At 40.4% G+C, this 27,160-nt stretch overlaps 1 protein-coding gene across 1 annotated transcript; it reads left to right on the top strand.

Annotated features, from left to right (window-relative positions):
* The first annotated feature begins 657 nt into the window (after positions 1-657).
* On the top strand, positions 658-23,895 carry LOC121324199 (gamma-aminobutyric acid receptor subunit alpha-6-like). The gene is made up of 9 exons (XM_041265797.1): positions 658-900; positions 1,095-1,213; positions 8,536-8,603; positions 9,027-9,247; positions 9,362-9,444; positions 10,517-10,660; positions 10,963-11,115; positions 16,269-16,525; positions 20,999-23,895. Exons 1-9 carry the CDS (start codon positions 836-838, stop codon positions 21,557-21,559), a joined length of 1,671 nt encoding a protein of 556 aa, XP_041121731.1. The 5' UTR covers positions 658-835; the 3' UTR covers positions 21,560-23,895.
* The last annotated feature ends 3,265 nt before the right edge of the window (positions 23,896-27,160 follow it).

Here is a 27,160-nt window from a genome sequence, read left to right as displayed (position 1 = left end):
TTTAATTTCTGTGAGCCTGGCATGGAAATCTATGTATTAATATAAACATATTTAATAGACACTGACATGAGATGATAATAAACATCTCAAAAGATACGAATACAAGAACTCGGACCTTGTCTGTAAGAAAACGGTGCCTCTGTGTTCAGGGGGGTGCACTAAAGTTAAAAAGGTATTGTAATGTGTTGCGTTTAACTGGATTACACAGAGGAAAAATGTTTTGAAGGATTGGTATTTTCTAAAAGTAAACATAATGATGATATCGTGACTTTCTAGTAACAATGCATGCATCGTTTTAGATACATGTTCAAAGCTCCAAGTGTCTGTTTATTGTGATGGTCCTTCAGGGAAATTCAATTGACCTTGGGTTGTATGCAAACCAATGTGCGAGACACATTCATATTGCAACATCAGCCAAGTTGTTATAAATAAACGTATTATCTATTGCATAAGACGTATTCATTTGGACCATAATGCAGATGTGTTATTATTACGATTATTGAACAAATCCACAGTATTTGTTTTGTTACCGATGTAAAGTCCGATTCAAATAATACTGCCATGTGAAAAGATGGTTATTTTGGGGTATTCGCCACCAGTAGAGTTATGGTCTGCAGCACATGTGTCAAGCTACAACAAGGAAGATAGCTTTAAGCAGGATCCTCATCTGAGTCGAGCTTTATTTCGCGATTGCGGGAAAAATGCAGGTGTTCCATTTAAACAGTTCTGTTGATTCCTGAACGCTGTAATCTTTCCTCGGGACAAGGCACTTGGTGAGGGGGAATGTGAACAGGCTTAAAGTGTGGCATGGAAAGATGGTTTCTGTCAGAAGGAGATGGTGATTGCGATGTCCTCCAGGAACGTTTCCACACTAATTTACTTTCTCTGCGTGACAGCCTGGTAAGTACTGTAAAGCTATTTGATTCATTGGTCATTTTCACCTTTTATTTACAAAATCTCTGATAATTTATGCTGGTCTCTCAGATTGCTGCATGAGCTGCAATACAATGTGGTGGGTGGGAGGACGGGGGGGGGGGGAGCGTTTCTGTTTTCAATGACATTTCACTATTACGTGCTTTTTAATCATTTTGCAGTATAAGGAAAACCTTAGGACATATAAAAAAGGATGAGAAATTATATCCAGAAAATTTCACACGCATACTGGACCGACTTCTGGATGGTTATGATAACAGACTGCGACCTGGTTTTGGGGGTATGTTTCCAACCCTTTTTAGTTGTTAAACTGTACACTGCAGAAATGTGTTTTCTTTCAAAAACTACTTAGTTTACTTTTGTTTGCGTGAAAGCAGGCTACCTGTAATGATAAGGACGAAATAAATATGACTATTGCCTCGCACCGAAGTAAAGGGTAACTTCAAGCTTCGTATGTTAAAAAGGACACAGTGCCTCTAGTATTGAGAAGGCACATAACTATTGCAGCATCACCATGAAACACTCAGCTTAGAAAAAAAACAAACAAACAAACAAAAAAAACCCTCTAGTAATACATTTTGGGTGTACAATTATTGTAAAATCATTTCGGAAGTCTTGAGGGTTGTGGACAATGTTTTGAACTTTTTTGCGGTTTATAAGTGTAATCTACGCATCTACTTTGTTTCAATGTTTAAAGCCACTTCTTATTTTATGTAACTGTTAAAATTACAACATTAAGTATAAGACAGTTTTTGTGTTTGTTTTCTTTTTAAACATTCCTCCTCAGTGTGAATGGAAAGTGTGTGCTTATGCTTTATTAATCTGCTGTATATACTCCTAGACCGCTCCTTTGTCTCGCAAATATACTTGTGTGAGGTTTGTCCTGTCTCTCCATTGCCAATAACGAGGATACCTCTAGGCGTTTCTCTTTTTAAAACGACACACACACACACAACGTTTTACAGCAGATGACCTGCTTAAATCCCTGTAGGTACTGTTAAAACGGGTTTTAGCTATTTTTACATCATTATATATATATGTAGGGCAGCTGGCTCTTTGAGCTAATATATCCAGTCTTGCTAGAATAATTGAGATTGGTTCATTGGAATGTCTCTTATTGCCTATACTTTTTTATTTTAAGAATTCACTATTTCAAAGTTTAGTAAAGTGTTCAGTAAATTACAACCCCATCTTTTGCCAGTGTGTGTATGTACCTGCAGGCATATCAGATGCTGCCATTTTGCTAGTGTCTGATTTCCATTACATGAGGGTAGATGTTAAAAGCTCATGCTGATTTGAACTGAAAGGATACTTGAGCATTTATTTTTCCTGACAAATAAAAGTATATAGATGGGCAATTCTATATAATGGAAAGATAATTAGTTGGCAGACTGAAACATTTAATTGCAGTACAGTATCCTGTAGTGTCATGTTTCAAGGTGTAATATCTGTAAAAAATATAACTGAAAGTTTAATAGCTTTACAGTACTTGGAAATTGAAACAACACACAGGGTAACTACTAATGACAAAAACTGTTATTGTTAAACATGAAACTCAGTCTTGCTATAGTTCATTAGCTGCTTTATCTAGTAAGAGGCAAATAAATAAAAACTGAACCAAGTATAATGTGTGATTCCTAACACGTTGTAGCTTGTATGTAGCAGCTACGCTGTGTTACTGTACAGTGTACGTAAGGTCAAAACACATACATATATTTCAATATAATTAAGCAATATAGGCTACAATCACAAAAATCAGAGAGACTGTATTTAATATTTGCACTGTATTTATAATTGTATTATATTGTAGCAATCTTTACAAAGACGTCCTGTGGCAGGCTGATGAGTGGATAAAGGCCCAGAGACAGTCTGTAGTTCAAAAAAATTATTATTTTATTATAAATGCACAAAATTAAAAGGGCACAAGGGCCAAAACAAAGCAATTTAAACACAAAAAGAAAGACAAAAAGCAAAACTAACAAAAATAACAATTTCCAGGCTGGGCAATGCCTTCACTGGATTTATCAAAATTCAAAAATCACACACCAAAAACCACCAACCTGCTTCCTCAGCTCCCTCCTCCCCCAAATGAGAAGCAGAGTCCTCCTTTTATGTCAGGTGGCTGGGAGCTGATTGATCGTTAATTAACATAATCAACTAATCAACTCCAGCCACCTGAACATAATAAACCCAGGCAGGTAGGGAAAATTAACCACATCCCTGCCAATTTAAAAAGGGCAGAGCTTTGCTCTGCCACACACCTCCCCCCATGTACAATGTACACCGGCCACAATCGGCCAACTCCCCCCTTCCCCCCACCCCCCACACCCATCCCCCAAGAGTCCAATTATGTCCCTTGGGTGGGCTGTTATGGTGGGTGGTGGTGGGCGGGGTTGATGTCGGAGGCCCCAAGCCTTCTTTTGTTGAGGGGGCCCCGGATCTCCAAGGTAGTACGGCGATGGCGGCCCGGCTCCCTCTGGTGGCGGAGGCGGCGACGGACCCTCGGCTACCCTAGACAACAAAAAGGAGACACCAGCAGTCCCAAGCGATGCGGAGCAGCATGCAACCCTAGGCGATGCAGAGCAGCATGCAACCCCAGGCGATGTGGAGCAACAGGCAACTCCAGGCAATGCAAATGAGTCATCCCTGAGCAGAGCGGGCATGGCATCCCTGGGCGGTGCAAGGCAGGCATCCTTGGGCGGTGCAAGGCAGGCATCCTTGGGCCATAGCTCCTCCCCTCTGGGCTCTGGGAGCACGGCTCCTCCCCTCTGGGCTCTGGGAGCGCCGGCTCCTCCCCTCTGGGCTCTGGGAGCGCCGGCTCCTCCCTCTCGGGCTCTGGGGATGGCAGCTCCTCCCTCTCAGGCTCTGGGGACGGCGGCTCCTCCCTCTCGGGCTCTGGGGATGGCTGCTCCTCCCTCTCTGGCTCTGGGGATGGCGGCTCCTCCCTCTCGGGCTCTGGGGACGGCGGTAGCTCCTTGCCCCTCTCTGGCTCTGGGAGCGACGGCAGCTCCCTCTCGGGCTCTGGGGACGGCAGTTCCTCCCTCTCGGGCTCTGGGGACGGCGGCTCCTCCCTCTCGGGCTCTGGGGATGGCGGCTCCTCCCTCTCGGGCTCTGGGGATGGCGGCTCCTCCCTCTCGGGCTCTGGGGATGGCGGCAGCTCCTTGCCCCTCTCTGGCTCTGGGAGCGACGGCAGCTCCTCCTCCCTCTCTGGCTCTGGGAGCGACGGCAGCTCCTCACCCCTCTCTGGCTCTCGGGAAGGCGGCTCACCCCTCTCTGGCTCTCGGGTAGGCAGCTCACCCCTCTTTATTGGAGTGACCGGGGCATCTCCCATGTCTACCGCCAGGTAATTAACCACCATGAGGGCAACCTCTGGGAAGGACGCCGGGTGGTGTTGTTCCTCCCACTGTTCCCACCTCTCCCCATCTCGACGCCACAACGTGTTGGTAACTATGGGGAGATCGTGGACGAGGTCTGCCTCAGGGTGCATCAACCAGTCCCAGATCTCCTGGGATGGTGGTGAAGGTGGTCGTACTGGAGGTAGTGGGGTGGGGTGGCCCCTGATGCCCGGGGTGAACACTGCATCTCTTCCTGGGCCTGGTTGTAGGGGCATCCTGCCCAGTTGTGGCCGTCCTCCTCACACCGGCCACACCAGTTTGCCGGTGGCACATCTGGGCAGGACTGCCAACGATGGTCCTCCTTCCTGCACCAGGAACACCAGGGGAAGAGGCTGGCTGGGTCCTCCAGCGGTGGCTGCAGCAGCTTACATTTCTTCAGCTGCTGCTTGTCCTGCCTTTGCCGCTGTCTGCTCTTCTTTCCCATGTTTTTTTAAAAAAATAAATAAATAAATTATCCCCAAAATTAAAAAAATAATAAATAATAATAATAATAAAAATAATAATAATAATAATAATAATAATACTGCTCTGGGCCTCTAGGTGGCGCTATCCCACTTTTGACACCAAATGTGGCAGGCTGGCGAGTGGATAAAGGCCCAGAGACAGTCTATAGTTCAAAAAAATTATTATTTTATTATAAATACACAAAAATAAAAGGGCACAAGGGCCAAAACAAAGCGAGTTAAACACAAAAAGAAAGACAAAAAGCAAAACTAACAAAAATAACAATTTCCAGGCTGGGCAATGTCTTCACTGGATTTATCAAAATTCAAAAATCACACACCAAAAACCACCAAGCTGCTTCCTCAGCTCCCTCCTCCCCAAATGAGAAGCAGAGGCCTCCTTTTATGTCAGGTGGCTGGGCACTGATTGATCGTTAATTAACCTAATCAACTAATCAACCCCAGCCACCTGAACATAATAAACCCAGGCAGGTAGGGAAATTAACCCCATCCCTGCCAATTTAAAAAGGGCAGAGCTTTGCTCTGCCACACGTCCCCTCCAGGTCAATGAAGAGGTAACGACAAAATTGAACTGCTCATTTAATCTTTTGTATTGAGTCCCAAAGGAAGCAGACTCTCACCCTTACAGCCACAAGCAATGCACAGTGACATAAGGAAAGGACACAAACAATCATGGGAACACACATACACAACAGCGAGGAACAATAGCACATTAACAGCAGTTAAAGAGCATTCCAAAACCCCAATAACCCCCCTGCAAACAACAATACCTCCCGCTTCCCAAAATCCTTTGTGAAAACTATTTCAATATGGGGGTGACTTGCCAGCTGCCGGCAACACAGCGCTGCAGCGAGTGCACAGTCAGACTCACTACACTGCCCCCATCAAGGGGCCGAACGTCACATCAGTCCCCTTAGTCTCGAACACAGTCCTGTAGTCACCAGGCGGGCAACAATTGTGCATGCCCCATCGAGGTGAGGGCAACCGGTGACTAGCCTTGTCCTGGGCCCCAAGCTCTGGCTCCCCCTTTGTTGGGGTTGCCTGCTTTGGTGTGCCAGAGTTTGACTCCTCATTGCCAGTGGAGGAGTTTAAGTCCATCCAGGTGGGGTATGGTGCAGGGCAACCACTTAGCCCGTGGTCCGGAGCCTTAACCATTATACCCTCTGAGAGGCACTCCAAAAGTTTACAAGGTCCCTCCCAGTGGCTGGCCAGCTTGGGACAGAGTCCTTTCCAGCACTGTGGGCAATAAACCCACACTTTCTCTCCTGTCTGAAAGTCCTGCCCCCAGCACTGAATGTCATGTGCCTGCTTTTTTCACTGGCTAGCCCCGTGAGGTGTGTCCAGAAAAATTTGTGGGTGACATCCAGCCCTGTAGATTCCTGGAGCACTGTCTGGTAGGCCATTAGGAGCAGGGACAAATGCTGCTCCCAGTCCCGCTGGTGCTGGTTGGTGATGATTGCCAGCTGGGTGGCCAGGGTCCTAATGAAACATTCCACAAGACTCTTGCAGGGTCTGTCCAGGCTCGGTACACATCCCATCCCGGCGAGAGAAGCCACCCCTTTGACACTTTGGTCCCCGGGGAGAGCGCTGACACCTCACTCCAAGTTGGCTGCCACTCCCTGGTGAGGCAGCGGAGAACTAGGGCCAGTCCTGGAACTTACCAGGACTTATCAGTACACAAACAGTGAGATCAGCTCATGTGACACTATCAACATTGGTAGCTCATGGAGGACATACGGCCAGCGTACAAAAAAAACTGAATAAGCACAATACAAAAAACTATAAAAGGTGCTATAAAAACAGTGTGCTCTACTCCCTAATGCATGGAGGTCCCGCTTGCTCACCTCGCTATGCTTTATGGGGATCTACCATCCCCAAACTAATCTTTATGTTTTAGCACAAACTCTGACTCCAACCGTCGGCGGTTTTGGCTTCTTCTTTTGGCACCGATCCCTGTTCACCATCAGGATTTTGCAACATATTTCGGTCTCTATGCTCGGGTAGCGTGGACGATCTTCAGCACATTGTCCTTGGCTTTGCAGCAACCCTGAAGTGAACAAACAGGACCTCTTTATACCTGACGCCGTACTGGAACACACCTACCTGCTGATTATCCACAGCTGACAATCACACACACAGCAGGCGGACTCTTCCATGAGCGTCAGGTACATCATTAATTATTTATAACAATTAGCCCTGCTACACTCCTCAAGAGCTCCAATAGCTGCTTCTGCTCTACTCATGAGAGGACCTCTTGACTCTGACACCACAGTTCCTCGACAGCCTGCTCTGTTGTCCCACTGGTTGCTTTGTGGCCACCATGTCTTGGTCAACATCTGCCACTTAGTTCTAGCATTGCGACGAGTGCTTGTCCGAACCAACCTTGGACTGGTGATGGTGGTCGTTAGGTGGAGTTGCAGAGGGCCCTGGAGTCTGGGATGCTAAGGCCCTCACAGTATCCCGCGGTTTCCTTCTCCAGGCAATGCTGGTCTCACCTGCTTCTGGGGAAGGCATCCTAGTACCACCCCTGCTCCAACTCCTCTTTCCCTTCTGCCACGACAGGGGCACGCCGACTGTGGTTCCCTGACAGGCCTTCGACTCCTCCCCTCTCGACCCATCCTGAAAGGAGACACAGTCACCGTCTGTGGTCGAAATGTTGCATCCTAGTTCCAGCATCGCTCCCACCTTGCTGAGCAAATCCAGCCTGACAATGCAGCATTCATGGATGTCCTCCAACCAGAACTCGTACTGCACTGTCTGGCCCCTGAGCTGGATCCTCAAGGTACTTTGGCCATGAATTAGGGGGGAGCTGCCCGTTTACTGTTCATATCTGGACCTGGGTCGTTTGCCGTGCCTCTGGATCACCGCTACAGTGGGAAGCAGGCCAGGTAGCACCAGGCTAATGGTAGAGCTGGTATCAACCAGGGCTTTGCACTGGACCCAGTTGATGTTGCAGGGGGTGTGCAGGTTGTTACCTTGGCAATCTGACCCACTGGGCAGACCTGGCTGTTGGCATCATCTTGGAGGGAAGAAAGATGCATGGGGGCCAGCTGGTCCCCTTCTAGGCTGACCTGCTGGTCGTGGCCAGGCCTGCCACACCGCCAGGACAGCCGCTCGTCTCGCTGACATGTTCTGGCTGTACTGGTGTGACCTCTTCTTTGCTGTACCCATTGTAGCTAGCCACACAGGTACACGAAAAAAGGCTTGCCAATCAGCAGCAGCCAACAGCGGGATATGTCAGTGTCTTAGAAGACTATAAATTAGGACTCTGCAAAGTGCCTGACTTCAACCACAAAATAAGTAATGTCTTCAGTTATATGTAAAGACCCAGGAACTAATGTAATTTAGAGTTTAGTCATTCAAGCATACTAGAACATGTAATAATATACAATAGTATTTTATACTGTACTGTATTCAGTCATATGCTGTATTTATAATGCACAATAAACTTCTGCAAGTAATGTTATACAAAGAATTTTGTGCTAAGAGAATGTTATTTAATAATTTTAAATAAATGCATCCACGTATTTGTGTTAAACACTCTGGATACTTCAATGAAACATTTTTATTAATATAATGTTATTAATGGTTCTTTTACAGAATATTCTCTATAAGCAGTAGAGCATTACTGAGCTGCTTTTGAACCTGTAATATAAGACTACACAGATCGAGTATGATTTTGCGTGTGTGTGTGGGTGGGGGGGTGGCATACTTTATTTTTGTTTATAATTTGATCCCCATAGGTCCAGTTACTGTAGTCAAAACTGATATATATGTGACAAGCTTTGGACCCGTATCAGATGTTGAAATGGTAGGACTTTCTTTTATATCTATCTTACTTGTGGTAATCAAATGAGATACAGCCTGGGATTACTGTATTGTAATTTATAATTCCTACATTTTAATAAATTAAAATGTTAACGTGGCAACCCCAGGACATCCACAGTTTGAAACAGCTTGCTGCAATCATTGACCTTCGTGGGTGGTCACACATAAACAACACATAAACTATGACTTCATTGCTTTATAGTTACATTTTCAGAAGTAATTTTTATATACTCTACCTAGCCAAACAAATGATCGTTTTTAAAATAGAGCAAGGTAGAAGATTAAATACCTTACAATTTTACTGTTATTAACTTTTTACACATGAATAAACTTTTGACAAAATGGATACATTAGGAAAGGCATTACAGAATACTAACTTAATGATTTTCTTATTTTCACAATCTAGGAATATACGATGGACGTCTTCTTTCGTCAAACTTGGGTAGACAAGAGATTAAAGTATGAAGGTCCCATTGAAATATTAAGGCTAAACAACCTAATGGTCACAAAAGTGTGGACACCTGATACTTTCTTTAGAAATGGGAAAAAATCTGTCTCACACAACATGACAGCCCCAAACAAGTTATTTCGAATCATGAAAAATGGGACCATTCTCTACACAATGAGGTATGTGGTGTAGAGTTGTTCATAAGAAGATTCAGACAGTGAGCCTGTTACCAATTTAGTCATATATGTTACCAGCCATTAAACAGTTGTATTAAATTATATATTTGGTTTCAGGCTTACTATAAGTGCAGAGTGCCCGATGAGACTTGTGGATTTCCCAATGGATGGACATGCTTGCCCTCTTAAGTTTGGAAGCTGTAAGTTGAATAGATAAAACTTATAGGGCTAGATTCTCAACGCTATTACATCAGTATCATCAAAAGTGGAGTTTTGATCTGAAAAAAACAAAACAAAGCACCAATGGAAATTCTACCCCTAATGTATTTCTATTTTTATTACAAGTATTTATTTATTTGTTTGTTTTCCTATATTTACTGGACTGTCTTAGTGAACAGGTTATCTGCCATTTATCAGACATATCATATGGAAGTACAATGACCTTAATACATTACAAGACAGTGACAAATGTGTTGATAGTGTTGCTACTGTATTTAACACGTTGACTTACGTATCTGTTGAAAAGTCAATAGATACAGCACAAAACAGTTAAAATTCGATTACTATTATGTGACAAAACCATAGTGGTTTGGATAGTCTAAACCTGATTTTATTTCCAGCATTTCCCATATCAGTAGGGCGTCTCTGTCTGGACAGGATGATTGCACACTGACAGAGTAGTGTGAAGATGCCAAGGCAGCTCTGTGTATATCTAAGCATTGCCACACTCCTGTTGATGGAGAGCTGCCGTCACTTCTGCTATCAGCATTTCCTTTTTTGAGTTCTGAAACAACTGCCTGTACTTGTATTTAAGGATTAGTAATGAACAGGCAAACATGATAATGATTTGAGATCTCTGTTTTGGGTGTTGTTGCTTCAAAAGGTCAAAAGCTTGTATTCAGCCTTGGGGTGACAGTCTTACAGCATCTCGGTGTGGTGCACGATGGCACTGTGCAGTTGGAGTCCCTGCCATTTTGATGCGATATAAAAAAAAAATTCTGTTGCCTCAACTAAAGGTTTTATGATTTAACATGGTTATTTGTTATTTTATCCTGGATCGATCCACAGTTATACAACAGATCCATTGGAATAGCCCCCCCACCCCCCCCAAGACAAAAAGATCCACGTGTCTATGTCTACTTTTGTTATGGGCATTATATAAGGCCCCCAAAAATAGTGATTTTTCTTGTGTGTATGGTTGAAAATGTTTACATAAACCCCCCCCCAAAAAAAACAGAATTATTATTTATAATGAAGTATTTTCTGTTTTAGATGCTTATCCGAAAACTGAGATGATTTATACTTGGAAAAAAGGACCGGAAAACTCAGTAGAAGTCCCCCAAGAGTCTTCAAGTTTGGTTCAATATGATCTAATTGGACAGACGGTGTCTAGTGAGACTGTAAAGTCTATTACAGGCAAGCACATTTTTATTTATTTACAGGGTTTGCTCTGTATAGCGGTATTACTTATCTTACATTTATTGAAGCCTCACTGAATAATTTGAATAAATAAGTAACTTGTGTTAAATATGTCTTTTTTAGTTTGGGTGATGATTTGCCAAGTCACATCAGTTATTTTCATTATCTCAGAAAACTAATAAGTAGCATTTGCAAATGATTGTGTCTAGTTTGTAAACTTTTAAATAAAATCTATTTGGATAAATGCTTGTTAATTACCCTGTGAAATATTTTCAAATGGTGTATTTAATATTTTTCAGGTGAATATATTGTGATGACAGTATATTTCCATTTGAAACGCAAAATGGGCTACTTTATGATTCAGACGTATATACCGTGCATTATGACAGTAATCCTCTCTCAAGTATCATTTTGGATTAATAAAGAATCCGTCCCTGCTAGAACCGTATTTGGTATGTATTATTTATAACCACTATATGTTTTGTTGGGGAAAGTAACAGTTTTTACATTTACACAATTTTGTTGCAAGGTAGCTGAGTGGATATGGGTGTATAGGTGATGCAGTGCAGGAATGAAACAGACAGACTGTAATCTGGTTTGGAAAAGGTACTTTTATTTTTATATCCAGGTCTGATGACCAAATAAGAAACCCCAGCAATACACAACAATGTGTAGTGCACAGAGCAAACAGTAACAGGTTGCGGTCCAAGTAATAAAAACAAAATATCCATTCCACAATAATACTAACATGGTCACCAGTCATGGTGGGTGATAACAGGTTATTTTGTGACAGCGGTTTATTTCGTGACAGAGGTTTATTTCGTGACAACAGTTTATTTCGTGACAGCTTTGTGCTGGCCCATTGCGACAGCTCCGGATACGTGCTTGTCGTCTGGTGGTCCACACACAAAACAATTACTAACAACACGAAAAAAACAAACAAATAGCTCATGATTCACTTTACGTTTCACTGGGGTCTCTCACAGGCCTTCTAGGTTCAAACTACAAAACCAAAAGTGAAGGAACAGATTATGATTCTCCATCCCCTTTTATGCTGTCACACATGACCCCTTGGTAAACGAGTGCAACCGTCTCTCCAATCTGCGGGTGCTACGTCTTTTCCCTTCTGTGTCAATACGCTCTTGCAATGGAATCTTGCCGCCTTCCAGACTGACTTACTTCCCGACCCTGGGAAAGAACTGTCAGGCCAGCCGGTCCAAAGAACTCTGTTCTCGCTGCTTAACGCTCTCACACGTCGGGAGGGAGATTTACAACCAAGATTCATTTTATTTCTGTCACACATACATTTAATATTTTAAAAGATTATAACTTGAAACATGTATGTTGTATGACTTTTTAAAAAAAGCCTTTTTTTAAGATAAAGTCTGGAATACAACTGCAAACTCAAGATGGCACTTGTTCTGGCATTTACATGCCCAAACAATATATTTTAAATAAACAGTGGGAGGAAATGTGAATAAGGTAAAATAACAACAAAAATGTTGATAATGTAAATAAAACAGTAATAGTATAGGTCAATTCACAATGTGAAGAGTCTCTCATTAAATACAATTTGTCATTATACGCAAAAAGAATCTGAAACGAAGCGTGTGATATTGTTTTAAATTTTAGAATTAGGATGTGTGTCCCTTGTACAGGAAGACATTTGTGATGATGAGATGTACTGAAATTTTAACCAATCCATAACAGTCATTTGTTGATTTTGTATGTGTGATTGTATATGTGAATTGTGAATATTTCAAAATCATAACCTAAACACTTCCAAGATAAACACATTTACATTTAGTATAGAAATGGAGTAATACATTTTTATCATCAGTGACTATGTCAATATGAATTATTAAATTGACTAGATATATTGGTCTGAGAAACTGTGATCTGAAGCTTGATAACTTTTTTTTTTTATTAGAGAATGTAATGCTTGAATATAATAACTTCACTAAAATCACTAAAATGTAAAATTTCCCCAAACATATTAATAAAGTTAGTTAAATTTGCTTAAAAATGAACAGAGTGCATTCAGTCCAAACAACCTTTACCTATTAGAAAAGCCTTTATCAGCTTTGGAGATCTATCCCTGAATAGTAAGGCTGAGTTGCCTCCTCTGCAGAATGTGAGATAAGATTTCAAAGAACCCTCTGCACTTACTGGGTTAACCACACAATCACCCCATTAATGAGTAAACTTGTGCCTTACTCAGGATGAAACTATTAAATATTCATCTTAAAGCACCTGTTTAACATTATCGGCAACATGGGTGTTGAAACCACGCTGATGAACATTCCTTGGACTGGTAATGAGTTTTTCAGATGGCAATATTCACACCCCTCTAACCCCCCCCCCCCCCCCCCCCACACACACACACACACCCACACACAAAAATAGACCTTACCATAAAATAAAGAGTGTCAACACTACCTAAAGAATTATGCACTCTTCTGGATGTGTTGGATAGCTATACATCACTCATCACTTTGTATTTACTGTTTTATAAAATGTATCAACAACTAGTTAGTTGTATCAAGAGGTATATCTTGAACCCGAACCTAAAGATCAAGTGTCATAGTTTAAACTTCACAGTTGCATTTCTTTCTTTTCAATTATAGACTTATTTCACATATTCTCTTTTTCCCATTTCGGAGACACCCACTGCCTTCTCTTGATTTACAGTACATACCGGAAACTCAATGACAGCCATCAAAATGAAATATCATAGAGTTGAAATAACACAGAATTGTTTTCAAAAGACTGCTGGAGTCAATTTGACCTGCTCAACACACGTCAACGAGGGAAACAACACTTTTAGGGATGTTTTTCAGAGTTGGTTGAAAGTTACCAAAACATAACAGAAAGAATGAATGAATAAATAGCCTATGCAAAGTTTTGGAATGATAGTTCGGAATGACCAGGCTTGTGGTTAAGAGAAGGGAACGAGAGGACAACTGAACACTTTTTCTGACTTCAGCTCACAACTAGAGTGGTCTTGGCATTTAATTTACTGTATACATTTACTGTTGCAGTAGACATTTTACAAAATTTTAAAATTACATTTAAATGGAGTCTAAAACACAAAAAATGTAATCTGTTTATCTGACACTGCAGCACTCTGTAACTTAGCTCAGGGAAACTCTCACGTGAGAATATAAATGCAATAACAAACTTTTATTGTGGTGCACTTGTTACTACCTGATCGCAAAGAATAAAGATGCAAATTTCAAGGCCTGTAGCAAACAATCTAAACATACGGCTAAGCTTCAGGATAGATCGGTCACAGTTTATACTGCCAAAAAAGTACTGAAAGTTTTCACAAGTGAAGCAGAAAGATAGGAAACAGTACAACAAGGTCCAGTATATATATATATATATATATATATATATATATATATATATATATATATATATATATATAAATTGAAACTATATGATTTCAGTGTTTCTTTTTTAATGATTATTATTTTTAACTTGGCCTACTTAGTAGCATAGACAATTAACATAAAATAGGTCCTATACACATTGGGGAAACCAAAAATGTTAGAAATGTATTTACATTTGTAAGTACACCCTTCTTTTAGGGAAAAATAGATATTTGGGTGTTTGCCTCAGAAATGCATTGAGCACATCTGGCAACACACAAGAAAAGCAGACTGGGAAATGCCAGCAACAATTGCGACTGTTTAAAACATGCTTTCAAAAGTTTTTAACAAATTGATGCAATTATAAGTGTTGTAATTGCCGGTAGCTTTAGTACATCTTATTATAATATTTGACAATCCTTATTTGCACTATCTCCACCCCCTTTTTGCAAATTTATGCAGGAATACCCATAATTACATATTCATCTAAGGTTGAAATGCAAAGAAAATCTGATGCTGCAAAGCACTCCCTAAAAAGCCACGGACAGCATTGCACTTGTTTAGTGTATTTCACCCTAGACTTCTGATTCATTTGCAATTGGTTTGCTATTATTGCAGTAGCCGCAACACTTTAGTACATCTACCCCTCTGACACAAGAAGCTGTAGTTTAAAGCGCTGTGACTCATGTATTAATAAAACCTACCAAATAAACACGGCACGAGGGCCAAAATAAACAGTTCAAACAAAACCAGCAGTGCTTAGACTGGGCACTTAACCTTCACTAATACAGTCTGCACACATTTACAAAAACACGCAGTGTATCCACTCACCAAAACTCCCAACCCCAAACAAAGGATTTCCCTCTCTTTTCATAGCATGTGGCTGGGCTTAACTGATACTCAATTAATCAATTAATCTCCAGCCATATTCTGCACAAGTATTTGGTAGAGATGCGATTTTAACCCCATCCCTGCCAAACTTAAATAAAAACACACCCGCACACTATTTACACCGGCGCAGCTAGTATTGAAGTTTAAGATCTTTAATCCACTGCCTGAAATATGTCAGCTTTTAGTGTTTTGAATCTTGCATTCTCAACCTGTGGTTTTTTTACATTTCCAGACCCGGGATTGACTTTTGAATTACAATTTCTATTTTTTTTTTTTTTTTTTTTTTTACATAAGCATGCACTGAGAAGTTACTATGAGGTGCATTGCTGAGCCATCAAGTGGTCAGAACTCTTTTCTTTCTTTTTCTCTTTCTTTCTTACTGGCTAGAAATGTCCATTAATTAGCATCCAAGTTTTGTAAAGTGTTAATGTCAAAGCTTACTGAGAGATATTCATAATTGGTCCAATTTTAACATATTCCAGTTTCTTGCTCATGCATCAGTGGCACATTTCTATCAGTTATATCCATAATTTGTAGATAGAGTTTCAGCCTTTCTCCCAAATTGCCAATTAGATTTCCATTTCCCATTCATCCTAACTACACTGTTTATACATTATGCCCAGTTAAATGAGTATGGTGATAGAATTTGGTGCACCAATTTATTTTAATTTTTTTTATTGTGTAGTTATTAGATAATAATCCACAGGCTTAATTTGTATTTTATGTGATTCTGTTGTTTTTAATGGGCTATAAAAGTGATTTTTCAATTATATTGTAAACCATTCTTCAAATTCCAAAGTTTGTGTTCCACAACAAATCTGTGCATCATAATTCACATTGCATTATTAATAGGGGTGTATGTGCTATTTGGGGGATTGTTTTTGGAAGATTTTTTCATAAATTCTATGATCACAATTTCTGCTCTTTGCATAGTGAGTGGCAGGGCATCTCATAACACCCACAACACAGATGGAATCTAGGTTTTAAATTCCATCTGAAGTATTAAAAACCCAACAGCCCACACAGCATCCAGGGATGCATATAAAGTACGTCCTAGTGTGCCCACCCGCCCCAAAGCAGGATTTGAACATATTACATTTTGGACCAGAGGTGTGTGTGCCATTTACTGAGCTAAGATATCTTTAATGCTATGAATCTCTCTGTTATCTGGCAAGCCAGGCATACAATTATCTTTCCCTGAATCGTCAGGCGGCCTTTCTGTGCTGATAGATTATTGTGCCTAAGAGTTGAAGCTCTTAATTCACTTGCACTTCAGATTCATTATGGTTTATTGCTGTATATGAAACCATTAGTAATCTCTTATTTCCTTCTCATTTTAGGGATAACAACAGTTTTGACAATGACAACACTAAGCATTAGTGCAAGGCACGCCTTGCCTAAAGTCTCATATGCCACAGCAATGGACTGGTTCATAGCTGTGTGCTTCGCCTTTGTGTTTTCTGCTCTCATTGAGTTTGCTGCTGTCAACTACTTCACAAATAATCAAACTGAAAAGGCCAAAAAGAAGACAGTGAAATCTTCATCTGCACCTAGAGCTTCTCCAGCGAAGAAAGCAAGTGACACTGAAGTACTTCAGGTAAGCCTCTTCAATGAACACCGTTATTAGTTTCCCCTTCTGAGTGCAGGCATCATTTTTATTCACAAAAGGCACATTCAGCTAAGGCCTCTTCAGAAATGCTATTTTGTTCATTTGGATTCAGGGTCTTCCTGTCCTTGTGGGAAGAAAGTGTACAGTATGACAATTCTCATTGTGGCAATGATGTTGTTTGATTTAGGAACAAAATCAATACATATCACAAGTGAATGGCATTAGTAACAAAAGCAGCTGTGTTTAAGTTTCTTTAATTCAAACTGTACATCCATGTACATCCAAGTTATCCATGTAGAAATCGAAGAAAACATGTATTCATTGTTGTGCACATGCAGTTTAAGTTGCAAAGTTGTACTTTTAAGCCTGAACTAGATGTTATTATGAATCCACAAATTACTGCACAGGTGTACATTACATTTGGTTTCAAAGTTGTCCTGGCAACAGTGCAGGAAAATATTATAAAGGGTGTCAGGGGATTTAGAAAAGGCTGTGATGCTAGTCATACTCCAAAAAAAGGCTTTCATTTCAATATTTAAGTGCCTTGTTGTCTGCAGAAATCTCCACAGTGAATTTAGAAGGTTACAGCTAATACAGTTTGTGAAAAATGCCAAACAGTACCACGTGTAAACTACACTTACAACACTTTGCTGTAGAAAGAAAATAGCGATTTAATTAACATTCATGGTTAACCTATTTTTTTATTATTTATTTACTTATCCAGGCTTACAAAATATTGCATGTAAAGTACAACATGACAGATAATAGCAGTTATAGAATGCAATAAAATCAGTCGTTAAAATGAGAGAAAATAAAAATTACAGTAAATAATTATGTTTGACTAAGAACTGTTCAACTTTTAAATATCTGGTTATAAGACTAAATTCCATTAAGAACAAGTAGTAAATACATTAAATGGATAAGAATGATTTCAGATAAGTGCAATTACAAAAAAGAAATGTGAATATGGTTACCTTTTTGAGTAAAATCAAATACTAGATACAGAAAGTATAATTATGATTGAGAGCAGTAGTAGAATACAGCAAAGTGCAAGTACAAGATGATGCAAAAGAGTTGTGAGGTTTAGAGATGCTGTCTGAACAGACGTGTCTTGAGGAGGCACTGGAATGAGGTCAGGGACTGAGTAGTCCTGATATCTGTGGGTAGTTCATTCCACCACTGGGGGGGCAAGGGTGGAGAAGGAGCGGTCACTGGAGGCCGGAGAGCAGAAGGGTTACAGCTAATCTGCCAGTGGCAGAGGAGTAGAAGGGGTGAGAGTGTGTGTATGGAAGAATAATAGTCTACAGGTAGGAGGGTGCGGAAAGAACAAAAGTTTTGAATTGAATGTGAGTGATGCTAAGGAGCCAGTGGACGGAGCAGAGCAGCAGAGTAGCAGAGTAGCATGGGAGAAATGAGGAAGAGAAAAGACAAGGCGAGCAGCACAGTTTTGGATGAGCTGGATAAATAGTGGAAGCAGGGAGGCCGGCCTGGAAGGAGTTGCAGTAGTCAAGGCGGGAGAGTACCAGAGCCTAAACTAGCTCGGTGGAGTAGTCAGTGAGGAAGGGGTGAATTCTAATATGGAAATTGTGGCAGAGTGTCCTGCCCCTTTGTGTTTATTAATGTTTTATGTTTTATGTAGTGTGTTAATGTTGGTGTTTATGTATAAAATACACATGATATAAATATGGGTTATGAGCATGAGTGTTATAAAGTGTAATTTCTATTTAGACATGAGGATGGCACAACTCACGCCACGTGCATATTTGTGGGTATTGATATGTGAGCACGGGAGTACACAGATTAGTTCAGTGCTGTGTGTTTTATTTAAACTCTTTTTGTTTGTGTTATTATTTAATAAATAAACTGAGCGCCACGGCTCAGTTTTCACCTGTCAGCAAAAGCGTGTTTTGGTTTCTGTTCCTGGTTCTGACATCACCCCAGCAAAGCTACACTTTCACCACACTTTCATAGGAATGCAGAAGATTTTAATAATGTATATTGTGTCACAATACTAATTTATAAATTATACAAATTAATAAATAAAAACTTGTGTAAAATCAGTAGGCCTAAATATGGTTACAATTGAAGGCAGTGCAGATACCAGTGTTTTATACAGTAATATAAAGCAATTCTATGCAGACCACCAGTTAAGCATGCAGTCTATAGAGGGCTACAGTTATGATAGGATCTCAGACAGGCTTCATAAATGTAAATATATATCTATATATATATGACATAATACATGTTTTGTTTAAATTTAAAGCAAATTGTAAAGTTATTGAGTGTTGGAATATTGTTACAAAATTGTATAATGCAACAAAAACAATACATTAATAGGGTTAATGCATGGTCAGAGGTGTCTCATTGATAATTGACCCTTTCTCATTCAAAACGTCAAGTTTATCAACATCTAAAAAGCTTAAAGGGAATGCTGGTGTGCACATGATTTCCGTATTTAATATTGCAATTTTATTCATTATCACGCGAAATAGTGGGCATATTATGGCGCACACTGATTTTATTTTGCCACAGTATGGTAATCAGTATGAATATGTAATGTGTATGGTAATGCATGATAATATATTTAAATGAGGCATCCCACTCTGAATAATGAGATGAGCTTTATTCACACCGTATTTAATAAAAAGGTGATAATCATAATGTGCACCTTAAAGTACGCGATAATTCGTTCGTTTGGAAACCAGGCTTTAACCACGGATAGTTGCATGTGACAGGGTACACCCTGCCCCTGTGTGTATATGTATTATTTTGTATTTGTGTTGTGTTATTATTTAAAATGTATTGTTTAGTTATTATTTATTGATGTTTTGTTTGGTAGGGAAGGAGTTCAAAACTGTCCCTGATAGAAAATACTCATGTAGAATGTGGCTGTCTTCACACTGGCTAATTGATTACCAGTTTGAGGACAGCAACATCAATATAAAAACCCACAGCTTTGGCTGATCAAGGAGAGTGTGTTCAGGGAGAAAGAACGGGAGAGATAGAGAGCTGAAAATCAAACTAAAGAAAACAATTGCTACTTGTGTTGAAATAGTTCAGCTTGATACTTGTTGCAGGTCTGTGTATGATTTTGTCTTTGTATGTTTTGGCCATCATGCCATTTATTTTGAGTGTTTTGTTTTGTTAAAACCTTGTGTTTATTTATAATTAAAATGTGCCCCATCACTTACCCCAGTGCTGTCTGTTTGTTTATTCTCTTCCGGGTCTGACGTCACCATAAAGCCAACTGTCACAGTGTACTATTTAAATCAGTTTTTCTGGGCTAAAATCTATCTGGCATCTTGGAGGCGTTACTTGCATTAGTTTTCATATAGAGCAGTGAAAATTACCTATAAATAACAGGTTATATTAAGCGTGAATAAATGTGAATGAATATTATAATTTCTTAGATTGTATTTTATAGTTCATTACATTGGTACAAATAATAGAGCGGTTAATAAAACACTGGACCAAACAAGGTATTATAATTTATAACAATCTCCTCCACTAGAATGTCTTAATCCTATGCGTGCATTTCTAGTTTGCGTTGCCTCTGCCTGTCTCCTGCGGAGGGCTGCATCTGTTGATCACTCATTTTCGGTCAAATCAAGCCACCTTCACCTCTCACAATAAGCCACTGACCAATAGATACGCCTGGACTGCTGGGCTTTTTATATCACAGTGGTCACTGGTAAGTCTTGGACATTATTGTGCCCATTAAATTATCCCTCACAATATCTGTAGTGGTATGCGATGGTATGTAAATTAGCCAAATTTGAGGCCAAATATTTCTGCAAATATTTAATATCACGTTTACAAGCAAATCAAAAACATACAATTAATAATATAAAAAAGTTGTCCAAAAGTTGTCATATACTATATACTATATATATATATATATATATATATATATATATATATATATATATATATATATATATATATATATATATGTCAATCCTTGTACACAGAACAGTGTGTTAAATTAATGAAGATATGTATTTATCTATGTGCATCAATGCACATGCCGACAATATTCTGAAATTACTTACTGCACTCGAGAAAGTTACTGTGTTCTAAGGCCTGCTGTTGACAATAATTAAATCATATAATGACGCAAATACATTTGCACTGACAACATGCATGTCCTTTGTTTGATTAGAAGGCACTCTGAGAAAAAGACTATAGAAATGTTATTGTTGTATCCTGCACATGGAAAAACAGAATACAATTCTGACAGCTGATAATAAAATATAGACAATAGCAATGTACAAAAGAAGACGTAGCAATCAAAATTATAAAATAATTCAGGAATAAGTCTCTACTTTTGAAAAATATATTGTGTTTGCTTAATGGAAAAATGAAAAACACAGCTGGTAAGTTGTAAATGAGGACACTTCAGAAAGTCACACACTTGTATGTTGAAGGTTTAAAAAAATAAAAGTGCTTTGTATTTTACAGAATCCTGGTACAAATGGGAACTTGAGGAAAAGAATGAACTACATGACACTGCCAGATGACAACAGTGGCCAGAGAACTGACACTGGAAGCAATACTAAAGGTGGAGTTACAAGACAATCTTTAGTTGGTCAAGTTCCTTCTGTAGTCGCCCCACCATCTTTTTCTCACTCCAGCCCTAACCCATTCAGTTACGTAAATGTACCCCCACCAGTTTTAACATCACAAAACACTTTAACTTCAGGAAGTACCCCGCCAGCACCGCCCTCATCCCCAACCCTGCCGAGTCGCATATCGACAAACACAATTGATGGACCAGCTTCTATTCACCACCTGCTCGCTCCCAAACTTGAACATATTCAAGCAACTGCAACTAAAATGGAAGCAAGTCTAAAACAATCCTCCACCAGCTCTGCACTGCCTGCTCCTTCACTGCCTGGTTCTGGAACAAGTAAAATTGACAAGTACGCACGTATTCTGTTTCCAGTTTCTTTTGGGGCTTTTAACATGGTTTATTGGGTAGTCTACTTATCAAAAGACACCATGGAGACAACAGAAAGTTAAGTCTGATCTTGTAGCTATGTGTTTTTTCACACTGAAAAAAGTAACAATTTAGGGGCTTCACTCAGTCTAGTTTTACGAACATTAAAAGTAAGGAATATGTAAAGTACAATTTCCCCAGCATAACCAGCAACAAAAATATACTCCTAAAATACAAAAAAGAATATCTATATAGTAATAATAATAACTAAATTCATGTGTTTTCAGATCCTTGAAAATGACCATGTAAAGGACAAAAAAAACCATTCCAAAATATATCAAATTGTATTAAACTGTTTTTTTTGTTGTTGTTTTTTTCTCTTTCTTGATGTCAGTGGCAAACTGTGTAATCCAGCAACACATGATATGTCATGCTTTTTGCTTCAGGGGGTAATACACCAGTGTCTGTTGCCAATAAAACTTACTGTCACATCTCTCTTAATTTAAAATTAAAATGAAAGAAAAAAAGAAATATACATAAAAGTGCATTTTAATTAATCTAGTCTATTTGCAGGAAGAAAATAAAGAGCAAGCAGCATTAAAAATGACATATTATGGCAATATTATTCTATAAACCTTTGGGAAGTGTACAATGGTCTTATATTCTTGTTTTACTTTTGCTGTTTGATTTCCAGACATGTTCTTCAGTAAGCCCCATTTAAAATCATCCGTAAATTTTTACTAAATCTCTACCTATATCTATGACAGTTATAGTTAAAAAAACACAAAAAAAAAACACATTTACAATGACTAAAAGTGTAGTTGGTCTTTGGCCCACTGTATTTCTCGTACTGTGTGTGGCATGGTGACAGTCCTCCCTGTGCACATTTATTTGTGTTGGTATGGGGAAAATGGGTTGGCAGGGAGGGGGTTCAATTTCTCCCTGTCAAAACACATGAGAATGTGGCTGCAGCTGTGAATTGAATGATTAAATAATTAACTAAAGCTCCAGCCACAGGTTTATAAATAGGGTGATCACAGGTGTTAGTTATAAATAATGATTAGAGTTGATGTTGATGAGAGGTGGAGATTTTTCGTGTTTGTGCAGCCTCGTCCTGTCTGTTTGTTTCTGTTTCTGTGAGTGTTTTGTAGACCTTTTATTTTGGCCCTTGTGCCATTTTGTTTTGTTAATGTGTTTTGTTCTGTTTAATGTCCAGTGTAATGTCAACTGCAACTTCTGAGTCTCTCTTCCTGGTCGAAACAGCATTGCCAGTGACACTGTCCTGTCACAGGTGGTGTTAACTGTGGGATAGCACCCCTAGAGACCGGAAGTGCAAGTTTTGATTAAAAAAATTATATATATTAAAAATTTTAAAAAATTGAAGGGGAGGAGTAGCTGGTCCCAGAGGCAAGCGAGGGAGGTGATGCCTGCCTGAGTGCCAGAGGATGTGGGCAGTGGGGACACCTATATCAGTGTTTTTGAGGCCTCACGTTGGTGCCTCATCTGTGGGGAGTGTGGGCACTTTGTGCTCAACTGCCCTCTCCTAGAGGAGGAAGAGGAGGAACAGCTATCGGCTTGAGTGCCATAGAAAGGGTCTGTGCTTGTGAGTACTCCAAGTGCAATATAGCACACCTATAGCTAGCTAGCTAGTAATAGTGTTCGTACTAGTGTATTTTGGGCTCTAGAGGGAGAGCTGAAGCGGCATTTTCCAGCATCTACAATCTCCAGACTTGTACAGGCCTGCAACGTTTCTGACTATATCTGGGGTTATATTTGTTTTTCCTTGTTTGGATGGGTGGCTTATAAATGCTAGGACTGTCAGTATTACATTGTGTTTCTGCCTTTTATCCTCTTGTTATTGTTCATTAGCATAACAGTTAATAAGTTTCCTTTAATTTTTACAACTCTTTACTGCTGCCTGTATGTTATTTTGTTTACTTGTGACATTCTCATTTGCCTTCGCTCTCTGTATTATTGTAAATCCAATTACATATACTGTTTAAGAGAGTGAGATATATATATATATAATTTTTGTTGTTATTAAGTGTGTGCAGTATAATTAGCAAAAACAAAACGGATTAGCGACTCTAGGAAACCCTAACTAGAGCGGCACGTTATTGTTACCCAAGAAAAATGGGGTTACAGTTGTAGTTATAATTAAAGTGTGCATTATCGCTTCACTGCAGTGTCTCAGTCTCCCTTCCTGGTCAAAACAGTGTTGTCAGTGATGCTGTCCTGTCAGACTGTACAATGGGCATAACTATAGGATTCTGCTTCCTAGGTCAAGACAGGACTTATTTTGAGGTGGGTGAGACTGTACAGAGAAGCTCTGTATGGGTTGTAACACAAGTGTGTGTGTATGAAATTAAGAACACCTGAAATAAACTTTGTAAAACAGAACCGAAAACACTAATAAGAATCAAAGAACATGTCATTTTCATCTGGACTGTGTTGCTTTTGTTCAAATATCCAATAAATAATTAATAACATAAAAGGTCATTGTCATGCTCTTGCTCCTTAAAATCCACAGGAAGTTGCTAAAGTTAAATGCAGAGCTCTATAACCAATAATAGAGAGGGTGATCACCAAAGCTGTACATTGTTTTATTAAGCACAATGAAGATACAATCAGAAAACATTCTCATAGGATTTCACCCTACTATCCCCTTCTCTGTGTATTACTGTATGTTTGTATTTCTTATTGCAATAGCTTAAGTAACAGTTTTGCTACTTGTTTGCTATTTTTTTAACTTTTTTTTTTTTTTTTAATATACTTCAGAATATCATCGAAAAGTCAACATCAATAATCGACATATCTGTATATATCGTATGTTCTCGTTATTGTGAACACCGAAATCGATTAATGGACACACTTTATGTGCTTTATGTAATAGATACCCGCCACGAACCCTCCATGTCTACAGTCTACTATTGGCTGGACGCAATGAAGATGATCACGCTCATCAGAGTTAAGTATCAATGGGTTCATAAAGTATATAGTTACTACAACTGTTTAAATAACGTACCTGTCATTTTACATTTCATTGTTATACATATAACTTTAAAGTCTGTTTCAAAGCTCTTTTCAAAATGTCTGCTATAGTACACTGATAACACTATGTAACACAATTTTTGTTCCTGGGTAGTAAGTGTTATTTCCTAATTGCTTATGCCTCAAAAGTATAGAAAATGGCTATTATTCCCCACAAACTTTGCTTTTGTGACCAGGTGTCTCAAAGACGGCCGGAGTGGGTGACGACAGACCAGAAACAGGAACTGACTTTGAACACAGGCTTTGAAATGGTGAAGGTGCTGATGTGCAGTTTAATAATGAACAGGCAGAAAATAAAAGGTTTGTAACAATACAAAAACAGGACACAGCACATGAGGCCAAAATAAATAGACAAACAAAACGAATACACTGAGAAAACACAGAGTGGACGAACACTACACCAAAACAATTGAGACTTAGAATTACGCTTATCGCTCTCGATCTCTTGCTCTCTTTCTCTCTCTCCCCCCTGTTCTCCACTCCCGAACATGCAACCCCGAGTGAGTGAAAACATGCTACTTTTATGCAGCTGTACCAAGACTCAACTGCTAATCAATCATTCAATTGGAGTCTTGGTACAACTGCACGTGAATTAATAAAGTGCAATTCCCCGTGCTCACATATTATTACTTTTTACTTGCACGTGAAGTGCTGTGCAATTCTTGTGCCTAAATACAAATATACACTTTAAACACTTGTGTTACACAGACCCGTTTATATCCTGTGTACCAATGACTATACACCAACATTTAAACACACCACACGCAACACATAACAGATAATATACACAGGGGCGGACACTTTGTCACATATACCCCCTGTGCAAAGCACACATGGCCTCAATGGCCACCTCCCCCCTTAAAAGCCCAAAAGTCCCGCACAAAGTCCTTGGCCAGGACCGAAGGCTTCCAGGGGCCCACAGGTCGTAAGGCTGTCAGCACCAATGCTGACAGTGGGGTGGTATACTCCTGCCAGGGTAGTCCTGGCAGCGGAAAGGCTGCTTGGGGGGTGGTCTCCTGACCTCCCCCCTTCTTCGGAGCCGGCAGCTCCCCTTGGTGGGGCTTCGACCACTGTTCTTCAAGCAGGGAAGAACCTGCAGTGGGAGCAGATCTCCTGACCTCCCCCACGATCTCCAGCAGCGAAGAAGCTGCAGTGGGAGCAGGTCTCCGGACCTCCCCCACGATCTCTGGCAGCGAAACTGCTGCTGGGGTTGGTGGTCTCCAGACCTCCTCCCCCTTCTTCGTGGCTGGCAGCTCCCCTTGGTGGGGTTCCGGCCACAGTACTTCCGGCTGTGACGCGGAGCAACAGGCAGCCCCAGGCGATGCGGCGTGGTGGGCAACCCCAGGCAATGCTGAGCGGCGGGCAACCCCAGGCAATGCGAAGCGGCGGGCAACCCCAGGCGATGTGGAGTGGCGGGCAACCCCAGGCGATGCGGAGCGGTGGGCAACCCCAGGCGATGCAGAGCGACTGGCAACCTCAGGCGATGCGGAGGCATCCTTGGGCAAAGCGTGGCAGGCATCCTTGGGCGAAGCGTGGCAGGCATCCTTGGGCGAAGTGTTGCAGGCATCCCTGGGTGATGCGTGGCAGGCATCCTTGGGCGAAGCATGGCAGACATCCATGGGCGAAGCGTGGCAGGCATCCTTGGGCGAAGCGTGGCAGGCATCTTTGGGCGAAGTGTGTACCAAGACTCAACTGCTAATCAATCATTCAATTGGAGTCTTGGTACAACTGCACGTGAATTAATAAAGTGCAATTCCCCGTGCTCACATATTATTACTTTTTACTTGCACGTGAAGTGCTGTGCAATTCTCGTGCCTAAATACAAATATACACTTTAAACACTTGTGTTACACAGACCCGTTTATATCCTGTGTACCAATGACTATACACCAACATTTAAACACACCACACGCAACACATAACAGATAATATACACAGGGGCGGACACTTTGTCACACCAGGACAGTGATATTTTGAAATTTACCTATTTCCAATGAGAAAACGGGCGAATTTGTGAATATGAATATGAATCCAAATTAACATGTATTTATACTAAAGTAATACAAAAATGACTACAAAAGATTTAGAAGTGAGTAGTTTTTTAAGATTTACGATTATACTGTAAATCACTTTCACGAATCAGCCCCCAAATGTAGTCTCCCATCATGTTCTCGTTATACTGTCCTTGGTAGCGGCATTCAAAGTCCAGTATATCCTGGTGGAAGCACTCGCCTTGCTCCTCCAAGTACGCTCCCATGTTCTCCTTGAATTTATCAAGATGAGCATCAAGGATATGGACTTTGAGGGACATCCTACAGCCCATTGTGCCGTAATTCTTCACCAGAGTCTCAACCAGCTCCACATAGTTTTTGGCCTTGTGATTACCCAGGAAGCCCCGAACCACTGCGACAAAGCTGTTCCAAGCTGCTTTCTCCTTACTATTGAGCTTCTTGGGGAATTCATTGCACTCCAGGATCTTCTTTATCTGTGGTCCGACGAAGACACCGGCTTTGACCTTTGCCTCAGACAGCTTAGGGAAGAAGTCTTGAAGGTACTTGAAGGCTGCCGACTCCTTATCTAGAGCTCTGACAAATTGTTTCATAAGGCCCAATTTGATGTGCAGTGGTGGCATC

This window comes from Polyodon spathula, chromosome 1 (genome assembly GCF_017654505.1).
Source record: "Polyodon spathula isolate WHYD16114869_AA chromosome 1, ASM1765450v1, whole genome shotgun sequence".
Lineage (NCBI taxonomy): Eukaryota > Metazoa > Chordata > Actinopteri > Acipenseriformes > Polyodontidae > Polyodon > Polyodon spathula.
This window is presented reverse-complemented; position numbering and strand designations above follow the sequence as displayed.

What these genes read in the sequence shown, in the direction of transcription:
- LOC121324199 (XM_041265797.1), top strand. Translation starts at nt 836, where the DNA reads ATGGTGATTGCGATGTCCTCCAGGAACGTTTCCACACTAATTTACTTT. An exon ending in ACCATTCTCTACACAATGAG is followed by an intron (nt 9,248 to 9,361) that starts GTATGTGGTGTA and finishes ATTTGGTTTCAG; the next exon opens with GCTTACTATAAGTGCAGAGT. An exon ending in GACTGTAAAGTCTATTACAG is followed by an intron (nt 10,661 to 10,962) that starts GCAAGCACATTT and finishes AATATTTTTCAG; the next exon opens with GTGAATATATTGTGATGACA.